We start from the raw sequence: 12,371 nt of genomic DNA on the forward strand, positions 1-12,371 counted from the left end.
CCTGGGTTCAGTTCAGAAGAGATGTTGTATACACGTTAAGTTATTGACCCTGGGTTCAGTTCAGAAGAGATGTTGTATACACGTTAAGTTATTGACCCTGGGTTCAGTTCAGAAGAGATGTTGTATACACGTTAAGTTATTGACCCTGGGTTCAGTTCAGAAGAGATGTTGTATACACGTTAAGTTATTGACCCTGGGTTCAGTTCAGAAGAGATGTTGTATACACGTTAAGTTATTGACCCTGGGTTCAGTTCAGAAGAGATGTTGTATGCACGTTAAGTTATTGACCCTGGGTTCAGTTCAGAAGAGATGTTGTATACACGTTAAGTTATTGACCCTGGGTTCAGTTCAGAAGAGATGTAGTATGCACGTTAAGAGTACTTTTAAGTATCAAATATTATTCCACAGATGCCAATCGACAGCTTATGTCGTAGATAACAGTCACCACTCGGGGCCCAGTTGTTCAGAAGGTGTTTAGCTTGATTTGTGGTTAGCGCACATTTTGTTTTGTTATCTTTAAAACACAACCATTGAATAAGTTACATCTTTCCAGATCTCAAATATTAATTTACATGCAAAATTGTAAGATTTTACCTTGTTCATTGGCGAAACTATAAAAGGTTGAAAATAGCGTCAAATAGTGATTAAGCTAATCACCTTTTGAACATCCGTGGTTAAGTACACTCGTTGTTCGTCCAAACAAAAACTGTGACGTCAGATAAAGATGTGATGTATATCGAGTCATGTGACTGAAGCATGCTATTTTATATGTCTGTAAATAATATGAATCGCAATATGGTTTGAAGAAAAATGTAACATTACTTTAACTGAAAACTGTATTAAACCACGTTATGTTGATTAAAAAAGGTGACTTAAATGGTTAAGTTTTGAAAATCTGTTGAATTTTCCGAAAACACCACAGTTCCGTGGTAAATTACAACTAAAGGCGACAAAGAAAGTTTTAGCAAGACGATGATAAAAAGTTGATATCAAATTTCCCTTCCTTTTTCAAGAGATCAATTTTCTCATCGCGAGCACGTAGATAAAATCTCGAATCCATCTGCGGTGGCCTCTCGATTTTATCCACGTGCTCGCGATGAGAAAATGTTCTCACGACAAACACTGAAAATACAGTGTGATAATCTACAATCAATGTACGTATTTAACGTGTCGCAACGTTTCAAGACCAACTGGTCCCTTTGTCAAGCTATGACTGAGTGACTGTGATTGAAACGTTGCGACACGTTAAATACGTACGTTGTTTGTGTATAAAGTTAAACTTTGATATTTCCTCACCTCTTGCGCGCTCTTTAATTTGCTAACGTATGTAGAACGCTAACTACTGTAAGACATATACGTTTTCCTAAATACATATGTACACTCAAAGAAGGAATCGGTATTCTCATATGATTGCACTTATAGGATCGTTACTATGGTAACTGATTGTTTATATATATCTGAGGTTAAGAAAGGAGACCTCGTGACATCCAATGACGTGTTTATGTAATACGTCGGAATGAAATAAACACTTGTTGTTTTCATTGATTATCCAGCTTCTGAAGCCGACGAAACATAAATCACGGAGGACGTTCAGTCTACTTATATAATTCTCTGTCGTCTCCTTTAAAACATGGGCCGGGTTACCGAGCCTTAGATTGAACTGTTTGACGCTGTGGAGGTCGCCGTGTTGTAGGGCGTGAGGAATGACGGCTAATTCTGTCGGAGCGATGTCCATTGTTATTACATCTACCGTTTTCTGAAACAAAAATCCACAACAGCAACAATATTTGGCTTATCTTTAACATGTGTTTCAAAGAAAAGAATCAAGTTAAATGAATATTATGAGACAGTTGGAAATAAACAACATAATTTTCAGAAAACAGGCGCAACAACATGAAATTCTTGGAAAACAATTACATTTAAAAGCAAACATTGACCATGTCTTTAATGATGTAATTATCATGTAAACAATAATTGAAAAAGGGATATAAACAAAGTCGCCATATTTGTTCCATTATGGTGACGTATTTCACAGAACTCACATCACAATGCCCGAAATGGCGCCGTATTTCTTTCAACGTACTCATGCGTGTCCGTCGTTGCCGACTATATCCGGTAAAGTTGTTGATACCTTCGGGAGTGAATATCAACCTCTGTAGTTGTCGTCTTCCGGTACGTTTCACCCTGACATGTAATTAAACAAAATAACCAGTTTTGAGGAGAGTAGACGAAGGAGAAGTTCCAGAGACACATTATGTGTGATATCGTTTCTTTACCGCATTGTACGAGGTATATATATGCAATAAATGGAGACGAATTCCACAGAACTCACATTGCAATGCCTGCATGTAATGGCGCCTTTTTTTTATCAACGTACGGATGCATGCCCGTCACTTTTGTTTCAGAAAACGATATATATGCAATAAAGAAAGCAATGACCCTAGAAATGATTAAACATTCTACATATTTACCATAAATGAAAGGCAGCAAACGTAGTTCTGATCATATTTGACCAGAATGACATGCACAGAAAACTCGTCAAAGATTCTCTATTGGTAGTGTAAATAGTCAGTGGTACATTATCTACACGGAGGCTGAAAGGTGAATCTGTTTTTCGGATAGTGCATGTTTACTTCTCTGTCTTCATATGTTTGTTTTGATTAATAATCCAAACGACAATTATAATGATCGGTTGATGATATATCAAGTGAAACGTTTAAGGATATCATATTTAAGTAAAACATTAAAGTAGATATCAGCGGAAAGGTACCCTGGGTCGAAGGCGTAGACAAAACAGCCGAATGTCCTCGTCATTTCCTCGCTGAAAGAAAAGTCTTTTCCAACACTGCAAATGAAAGAATTGTATAAGAAAATTAAATGATTACTTTATGTAGATATATTTTGTGGTGATTTATTGGCAGTACTACAAACAATAACAATACTTGTTTTTTACATTTGTTTTCTTTGAGTTTTGAAGGCAATATTGTGATGCCACTCTTTTATGAACATAGCATTCTATCCAACATATTGGCCATATAGAATTTGCATATATATCGCTTATGCCATTAAATACATATCAACGACCAGGAACAAGAACACACACAAGTGTAACGTATATGGATACTCTAGACGAAGAAAGGTAAGGACGTGCCAGGTTTTGGTGGTGGAGGAAAGCCGGAGTTCCCGGAGAAGAAACCACCGACCAATGGTCAGTACCTGGTTAGTAGGAATAATCTAGATCAGAAAAACGAAACTGAATAAAGCAAGTGTTGTATGGTAGAACGCCCTTACCCGAATGAGTAAACGACGCATGGATCGGCCAGCCTGAATTCCTCATCAATACACACATCCCAACCACCCGACCGTGTCCTGCCAAGTCGTACTCCCTGTTTACACGGTATTTGCTCGCTCGATAGGTATCTGTAACGTAAAACAATGTGGTGTACCTGTAATCTAACACACCGTGTTGTAAGTGTAACATAAACAATTTGGTGTACCTGTAAACTAATACACTGTGTTGTAAGTGTAACATACACAATTTGGTGTACATGTAATCTAAAACACCGTGCTGTAAGTGTAACACAAACAATTTGGTGTACCTGTAAACTAAAACACTGTGTTGTAAGTGTAACATAAACAATTAGTTGTACATGTAATCTAAAACACCGTGTTGTAAGTGTAACAAAAACAATTTGGTGTACCTGTAATCTAACACACCGTGTTGTAAGTGTAACATAAACAATTTGGTGTACCTGGCATCTAACACACAGTGTTGTAAGTGTAACATAAACAATTTGGTGTACCTGTAATCTAGTACACCGTGTTGTAAGTGTAACATAAACAGTGTGATGTACTTGTAATGTAACACACCGTGTTGTAAGTGTAACATAAACAATTTCTTCATGTAATCTAACACACCGTGTTGTAAGTGTAACATAAACAATTTGGCGTACCTGTAATCTAACACACCGTGTTTGTAAGTGTAACATAAACAGTGTGATGTACTTGTAATGTAACACACCGTGTCGTAAGTGTAACATAAACAACTTGGTGTACCTGCAATCTAACACCCCGTGTTGTAAGTGTAACATAAACAATTTGGTGTACATGTAATCTAACACACCGTGTTGTAAGTTTAACATAAACAATTAGGTGTACCTGTAATCTAACACACCGTGTTGTAAGTGTAACATAAACACGGTGTGTTAGATTACATGTACACCAAACTGTTTATGTTACACTTACAGCACGGTGTGTTAGATTACAGCTACACCACATTGTTTATGTTACACTTACGTAATCTAACACACCGTGTTGTAAGGGTAAGATAAACGATTTGTTGTACCTGAAATCTAAAACACCGTGTTGGAAGTGTAACATAAACAATTTGGCGTACCTGTAATCTAACACATCGTGTTGTAAGTGTAAAATAAACAATTTGGTGTACCTGTAATTGTAACATAAACAATTTGGTGTAACTGTAAACTAAAACACCGTGTTGTAAGTGGAACATAAACAATTTGGTGTACCTGTAATTGTAACATAAACAATTTGGCGTACCTGTAATCTAACACATCGTGTTGTAAGTGTAAAATAAACAATTTGGTGTACCTGTAATTGTAACATAAACAATTTGGTGTAACTGTAAACTAAAACACCGTGTTGTAAGTGTAACATAAACAATTTGGTGTATCTGTAATCTAACACACCGTGTTGTAAGTGTAACATAAACGATTTGTTGTACCTGTAATCTAAAACACCGTGTTGTAAGTGTAACATAAACAAGTTGGTGTACCTGTAATCTAACACACCGTGTTGTAAGTGTAACATAAACGATTTGTTGTACCTGTAAACTAAAACACCGTGTTGTTCGTGTAACATAAACAATTTGGTGTACCTGTTATCTAAAACACCGTCAGGTAAGTGTAACATAAACAATTTGGTGTACCTGTAATCTAAAACACCGTGTTGCAAGTGTAACATAAACAATTTGGTGTACATGTTTCTAACATAATGTGTTGTAAGTGTAACATAAGTTGTAAGTGTAACATAAACAAGTTGGTGTACCTGTAATTTAACACACCGTGTTGTAAGAGTAACATAAACAATTTGGTGTACCTGTTATCTAAAACACCGTCAGGTAAGTGTAACATAAACAATTTGGTGTACCTGTAATCTAACACACCATGTTGTAAGTGTAACATAAACAATTTAGGTACCTGTAATCTAACACACCGTGCTGTAAGTGTAACATAAATAATTTGGTGTGCCTGTAATCTAAAACACCGTGTTGTAAGTGTAACATAAACAATTTGGTGTACCTGTAAACTAAAACACCGTGTTGTTCGTGTAACATAAACAATTTGGTGTACCTGTAATCTAACACACCGTGTTGTAAGTGTAACATAAACGATTTGTTGTACCTGTAATATAAAACACCGTGTTGTAAGTGTAACATAAACAATTTGGTGTACCTGTAATCTAACACACTGTGTTGCAAGTGTAGCACAAACAATTTGGTGTACCTGTAATCTACCACACCGTGTTGTAAGTGAAACATAAACAATTCGTTGTACCTGTAATCTACCACACCGTGTTGTAAGTGAAACATAAACAATTCGTTGTACCTGTAATCCAACACACCGTGTTGTAAGTTTAACATAAACGATTTGTTGTACCTACAATTTGGTGTACCTGTAAACTAAAACACCGGGTTGTTCGTGTAACATAAACAATTTGTTGTACCTGTAATATAACACACCGTGTTGTAAGTTTAACATAAACGATTTGTTGTACCTGTAATATAACACACCGTGTTGTAAGTGTAACATAAACAATTTGGTGTACCTATAATCTAACACACTGTGTTGTAAGTGTAGCACAAACAATTTGGTGTACCTGTAATCTAACACACTGTGTTGCAAGTGTAGCACAAACAATTTGGTGTACATGTAATCTAACACACCGTGTTGTAAGTGTAACATAAACAATTTGGTGTACCTGTAATCTAACACATCGTGTTGCAAGTGTAACATAAACAATTTGGTGTACCTGTAATCTAAAACACCGTGTTGTAAGTGTAACATAAACAATTTGGTTAACCTGCCATCTAAAATACTGTATTGTAAGTTTAACATAAACGTGAATGGTTGGTGAGCTGTCTACCTAGCATAATTCGTCAACTGTTTCATTAGATAGAAACTGATCTAGTTTTGTTGTCGTGGCTGTGTTTATCAAGACTTCATTTGAGTTATATATTACATTTATAAAAACAATGGTGGCATAGAACATGTTGTGGACACAATGGTTACCTTACAATAGACGCAAATAGGCGATTGCACCAAGAACATTTCGTATCTGATACAGTATGCCACAACTAATGACATTGCACCATAAAGCTATTTCGTCCTTCTATGACTTATTGGTAATGGTAGGGGCCAAAACGTAATATCGCTCATGTATGACGTGGAATGGGCTTTTATTGTGAAAAAAATGATTATTTCACATTGGACCGTCTTATCCAAATATATAAAAAATGCAAATGTTTGTAATTTTTTTTTATCGTCAACAAGATTGCGTTTGAGCAAACAACAGTACCATTGTGTATTCATGTAAAAATTAACAACTATCGGTACTGAAGGTTTTAGAAACCTTTGTATATTTTATCAAGGTCGATGTTATAGCCCCCTATCATAATACCGTGACCTACGTGTGGTATAGCGTGGCCAGTCTGGGGAGGGTGTACGTCACAAGCGCGGAATGAGACGGGATCATACAAGTGTCTAGCCTAGATGTCTGTGTGGCAGATACTGTTTTTATCAGGTTTCCTGGACCCTAGGATGAAAACAAACCTCAGTCAAGAGAGTACAATAGAACACGGTTATGATTAACCGTGTTCTCAGAATTATAGCACTTCAAATTGTTTACAATTGTATCATTAAGCATTTCAATTGTCCAAATTCCGTTTAATACGTTTACTATTACAAAAACCAAGTCTGTAAGCCCTACAATATATCAAGAAAAGAGGAAGACGTAAGACATTAAAGCAGATCCACGTTAGGTTACACAGGATTTATTTACATTTAAAGATTACGAAGGAGGAAATCATCTATTTAGAAATTCAGTTTGTCGTTTAAGAGAGCCCAACAAAATATATATTCACTGCACCATTTGAACATGTTATTCATTTACGACCCATCTATGGGACTGAAACTCAACAGAGCGAAAATTAATGTGAAGTGTTCTAAGACATTTGTAGAAATGAACACAGACACAGCTGAAAGACTCAAAACTCACTAAGGATCAAATATTGACAATTGTTTCGCTGCAATAGATCATAAACCGCGCAATGATAAATTCCAGCTAAGTGTTATAAGGCCAACCTCGGTAAACGTAGTGGACCAACAGAGTACCTTTTGTCGTTAAAGAACAAAAGAAAAACCAAGCCAATCCAATAAAGGAAACGTAAGCAAATCAAACTAGACATTTAGAGGAAAGCGAATATAGGACTCCTTCCTAGATAAGAATATCTTCTGAATAGAAGATGAACGTAGGACAAGCACGTGATTGCTACCATATACTTAATACTATAGCATCCTTTGAGTTTGGTTGTGTTTTACGTCCTATTAACAGCTATGGTAGTTTAAGGACGTGCCAGGTTTGGTGGTGGAGAAAAGCCGGAGTTCCCAGAGAAAAACCACCGACCAGTGCCTGGCGACTGTACCATGTAGGCATCGAACCCGCGACCCAGTGGTGGAGGCCTAGTGGTAGCAGAATTTCAGACGCCTTAACCACTTAGCCACCACAGCCCCCTTTCTAAATAACATCCTATTGTGACAATGTCTATAGGTAGAAATTATGTATGGAGCTCAAAGAACTGCCGAAAGCATAAAACATACGAGTACAGAACATGGAATCTGAAGCTACCATCCGCAAGATAAAGGGTAGCCGGATGAAAACTCGCAGAATCTAAAACAATCATTAGAGATCTGTATGACATTCTCTTCTCCTATAGTGAGATGAATTATGTTGGAGGCACCACATATGTCGCCTCATAGATACAATGAGGTAAAGCAAACTAAATGTGAATAGAAGGTAACACCAAGTCTGCAACTGTACAAGGATAAAGATGCCACTATACACCAAGTCTGCAACTGTACAAGGATAAAGATGCCACTATACACCAAGTCTGCAACTGTACAAGGATAAAGATGCCACTATACACCAAGTCTGCAACTGTACAAGGATAAAGATGCCACTATACACCAAGTCTGCAACTGTACAAGGATAAAGATGCCACTATACACCAAGTCTGCAACTGTACAAGGATAAAGATGCCACTATACACCAAGTCTGCAACTGTACAAGGATAAAGATGCCACTATACACCAAGTCTGCAACTGTACAAGGATAAAGATGCCACTATACACCAAGTCTGCAACTGTACAAGGATAAAGATGCCACTATACACCAAGTCTGCAACTGTACAAGGATAAAGATGCCACTATACACCAAGTCTGCAACTGTACAAGGATAAAGATGCCACTATACACCAAGTCTGCAACTGTACAAGGATAAAGATGCCACTATACACCAAGTCTGCAACTGTACAAGGATAAAGATGCCACTATACACCAAGTCTGCAACTGTACAAGGATAAAGATGCCACTATACACCAAGTCTGCAACTGTACAAGGATAAAGATGCCACTATACACCAAGTCTGCAACTGTACAAGGATAAAGATGCCACTATACACCAAGTCTGCAACTGTACAAGGATAAAGATGCCACTATACACCAAATCTGCAACTGTACAAGGATAAAGATGCCACTATACACCAAGTGATATTGAAAACAGAGGAAAAAGGTTTAGACACAGTGCAATGCTGTTCATCACAATCCGGGCGTCGGAAAAGACAGAAACCTTTCACAGACTTTACGAAATTAAGTTAGACCACATATCAGGTAAGGTGCCAGCGTTTACAATCCCTGCCAACAACACAACAGGACATCATCCTCGTGGAAAACCTACGGTATAGAGCCACCAAACTGCCATGCCAAATGATGGTAAAATATTATAACGGAATAAGGAACCTAAAGCTACTATCTGAAAGATTTTTGGGTGTCGGAGGGGACCTGGTAGGTAGAAAGTGTACTGGATGTAATAAAGAATTTAATTGCACCATGGGTGGTAACAGATTGGAATGCGCTATCGGAGGAAGCTTGAAAGTCACCGACTCAAGTGACATTGAAAATTAAACCAGGCAAATCTTAGCAGTTTGGTTGTCGAATATAGGAAAATTCAGTATAAACATTTAGTTACACTTCAAGGAGTCAAGGAAAATGATTTTTTCAAAAAGATTTCTAGACAGTCTACCTATTGGGTATGCTTTAAGAGAATGCCACTTCTGTAAAAGAAAATTACATATCCATGATACATTTCGTTTGTCATCTTCTCACCCTATTAACCATATCCATCCACAGCAGGGGTAGGCTAAGTCCGGTTATACTCGTCAGCCACAGGGTGACGCACCCAGAACATCGTTTCGCCATGGCAAATCTCTTCATTAAATAAAGAAATTTCAATTGTTTTCAGTTGTTATCACCAGACAAAGGTGACTTGGAATTGTGAGAAATTGTATGTTTATCCATTCATACACATCTACATTGTTTTAGGCCTTACTTCTTGTGCATTCTTGTGCACCACCATAAACAAATTCTTTTATGTCATTACTTGTCAGATACATTGTATTTAACATAGTAACAATGAAACCACAGTTTATATTCCGATTTCACACTGAATTAAGGGTGTATCTGAATAGTGCTCCATAGCCATCACCGTTGTTTAGCGTCGACAGATTTACAACTAATCCCTTTTCTATAGTTGACATTTTATAAGATAATAATACACTTGATAGAAAGGTTGCAGTTATGTAAATCCACCGTCCTAAAGCAAACGTTATAAACAAACCAAAACCCTTAAAAACACTCCATCGTTTTATATATTCCTCCAGTGTCTTGTTGGACAATAATAGTCTACGCCCTTTACATATAGTGCCGTTCTGAATGAAATAAGTACACTGAGACCATTATCATTAAGATAAGAATATTTTTTGTAAACATGTTGTTGACATTTATTTGATTACAGTTTGAGATATTAAAATTAGATTGATATCTTTTCTATTCAACTTTAATATGGCAGTATGTCCAGGAGTCGTTGTTGAGTAAACGAAATGATTATATCATTTATTGAAGGATTAATCTATTCGTCAGTGACCATGGCGTAGTGACAGATCAAATGTATGTACATATACATAATGTGTGCTGTGATCGACACACAACCCGTGGTCTAGTAATTTCTGGTCTAGTATCCGACTACAATTATCTGACCTGCAAATTAACCCCCGTGACGTCATCATGTGCTATATGTTTGATTAAATAATAAAGGTCAATAACTGATACCATTACAGACATTAGTGTACATGTACGTAACTCCTAACAGGACATGTAGATGTACGTTAGTAACTTGTGCCATTTAACGGACACTGGTGTACATATATCCTAAAGCGACATGAACAAAATAAAGTCTGTGTTCCTGTGTTTCCTTTTTAGGGATACCATAGAAAGTCAGTACATAGTTAGGACATTCTGCCAGAAATAGAGTCCAAACACCAAAATAACTGTAACAGAGTAAGATTCATCAGTTTGGTATGAATGATAAAGACCAAGTTTGTTTTGAACACAAACAGGAATTGAAAACTTATTTTGCGAGCTTTCGAAAACGTCTGTTTCCTTTGTCAAGCAAAGAATGCAAATGACCGACGTCTCGACTCTGTACCGCTGAAAACAACTCACTAAGCCTCAGTGGACCGAATCAAGTAAAGTCAGCTGTCAAAAATCATAGAGAGAGTTCGCCCAATTGCACTCTAATACTTCAGGCAGCCAGGGGGACGGGTAACATATGTCGAGACACCGGTCAAACAGACGTTTCCGAAAGCTCGCAAAATAAGTTTCAATTCCTGTTTGTGTTAAAAACAAACTAAGTCTTTATAATTGTAACATAATTGAGTTTTTGTTTTCCTCAATTATGGATATCTTTATATAATAAACAATATGTCAGTATTAAAAAGAAAAACAAAAATACGTAGAAAATAAGGTTGTATATCGTTCAAGTACTCCAAAGTGTCGCATAGCTAGTCCTGCCGACCAACAAAGTGTCTCATAGCTAGTCCTGCCGACCAACAAAGTGTCTCATAGCTAGTCCTGCCGACCAACAATTAACATTGGTCATGATTGAAAATTACATGCAAATTTATTTTAGTCAATGAGACATAAATCAATATTTAAATTAACAAAAAGTATTTTCTACCCTGAATAAGGAAACCTAAGGTCTTCAACTTGAAAATGCTTCAAACCCATTTTTTTTCAATGTATCGATTCCGATTTATTTGAAAATCCCTATTGCACTTCAGTTGATCTTTTATACGTTTTCATTATCCATACTCTATGAGATATATATTATACTTCAATTTTGATGAGATATAATATTTTCATTATTTTCTCGAACTTAACAAACGGTCTTAAACCCCAAACCATTTTCCAACAGGTTCATTTTGATACTTTTTAAGTTATAATATAGATATCCAGAATTCGGAAAATTGAAAACAACCTGTTATGTTTTCCCCTTTATACAAGCAACACGCTATTAAATTCCCCTTCATCATTAGTTCGTTTACACATTGTAATTGTTCATATGATTAGTATTGTAAACCGTCGGTTCCTATTCCGACTTAGCATATTATAGTTGACGTTTTATTATTTCTTTCGTATATATATCTATTTTTTAAATAGACACTGTATGACAGTTGATGTGTACAATATTATTATATCAAATTTTGCCTTCGATCTAAAGTGAGCACCTACCTTTAAATCCCAATGTCAGACCATCCGCTGTCATTCACTGTCATGCCAAGAGAACACATACACTTGGATAACAGCTGATCCAGATACACAAAACAGATCCAATATATACCGCAATATCATCTCACTGACATGTAAATGACAAGGTCTTATATCGTCTCTATCTTTGGTAAATGAGGTAAGATAGTCAGATCTATCCTGGCATTGCCCAGTTAACATCATCTTACCAACTGTATTATTCTTATTCAAACAAATGTCACAACTAACCTACTCTCCTTTGCGGATTGAGAATGGATTGAGAATGTTAGAGCGATAGTGAAAATGATAATTAACCAGTTAACTGTAATATTGTTATAAACACACGCACAGAACGAGTTTAAATGACATTATTTAAAGATGACAATGCTTTGGACAACGATTCAGTAATTGACGCCTGCTTTATAAAACAATG

The 12,371-nt window shown here is 36.5% G+C and overlaps 1 protein-coding gene across 2 annotated transcripts; it reads right to left on the bottom strand.

Moving 5' to 3' along the window:
- Positions 1-1,258: 1,258 nt before the first annotated feature.
- LOC110460744 (methyltransferase-like protein 24) lies at positions 1,259-11,989 on the bottom strand. 2 transcript variants are annotated; one of them, XM_021513850.1, is made up of 7 exons: positions 11,924-11,989; positions 9,461-9,562; positions 6,710-6,834; positions 3,292-3,420; positions 2,771-2,845; positions 2,043-2,184; positions 1,259-1,756 (listed from the first exon to the last, which is right to left on the bottom strand). In XM_021513850.1, the coding sequence occupies exons 2-7, from the start codon at positions 9,551-9,553 to the stop codon at positions 1,448-1,450; spliced, it is 873 nt and encodes a 290-aa protein (XP_021369525.1). In that variant the 5' UTR covers positions 9,554-9,562; positions 11,924-11,989; the 3' UTR covers positions 1,259-1,447. The 2 variants fall into 2 exon arrangements, with proteins under 2 accessions (XP_021369525.1, XP_021369524.1); XM_021513849.1 differs by lacking the exon at positions 11,924-11,989 and having other exon boundaries at positions 9,461-9,990.
- Between the last annotated feature and the right edge of the window lie 382 nt (positions 11,990-12,371).

This window comes from Mizuhopecten yessoensis, unplaced genomic scaffold (assembly GCF_002113885.1).
Source record: "Mizuhopecten yessoensis strain PY_sf001 unplaced genomic scaffold, ASM211388v2 scaffold10477, whole genome shotgun sequence".
NCBI lineage: Eukaryota > Metazoa > Mollusca > Bivalvia > Pectinida > Pectinidae > Mizuhopecten > Mizuhopecten yessoensis.

What these genes read in the sequence shown, in the direction of transcription:
- LOC110460744 (XM_021513849.1), bottom strand. Translation starts at nt 9,568, where the DNA reads ATGAAGAGATTTGCCATGGCGAAACGATGTTCTGGGTGCGTCACCCTG. An exon ending in GGATGGATATGGTTAATAGG is followed by an intron (nt 6,835 to 9,460) that starts GTGAGAAGATGA and finishes TTTTCATCCTAG; the next exon opens with GGTCCAGGAAACCTGATAAA. An exon ending in TGCGTCGTTTACTCATTCGG is followed by an intron (nt 2,846 to 3,291) that starts GTAAGGGCGTTC and finishes TTTCATTTGCAG; the next exon opens with TGTTGGAAAAGACTTTTCTT.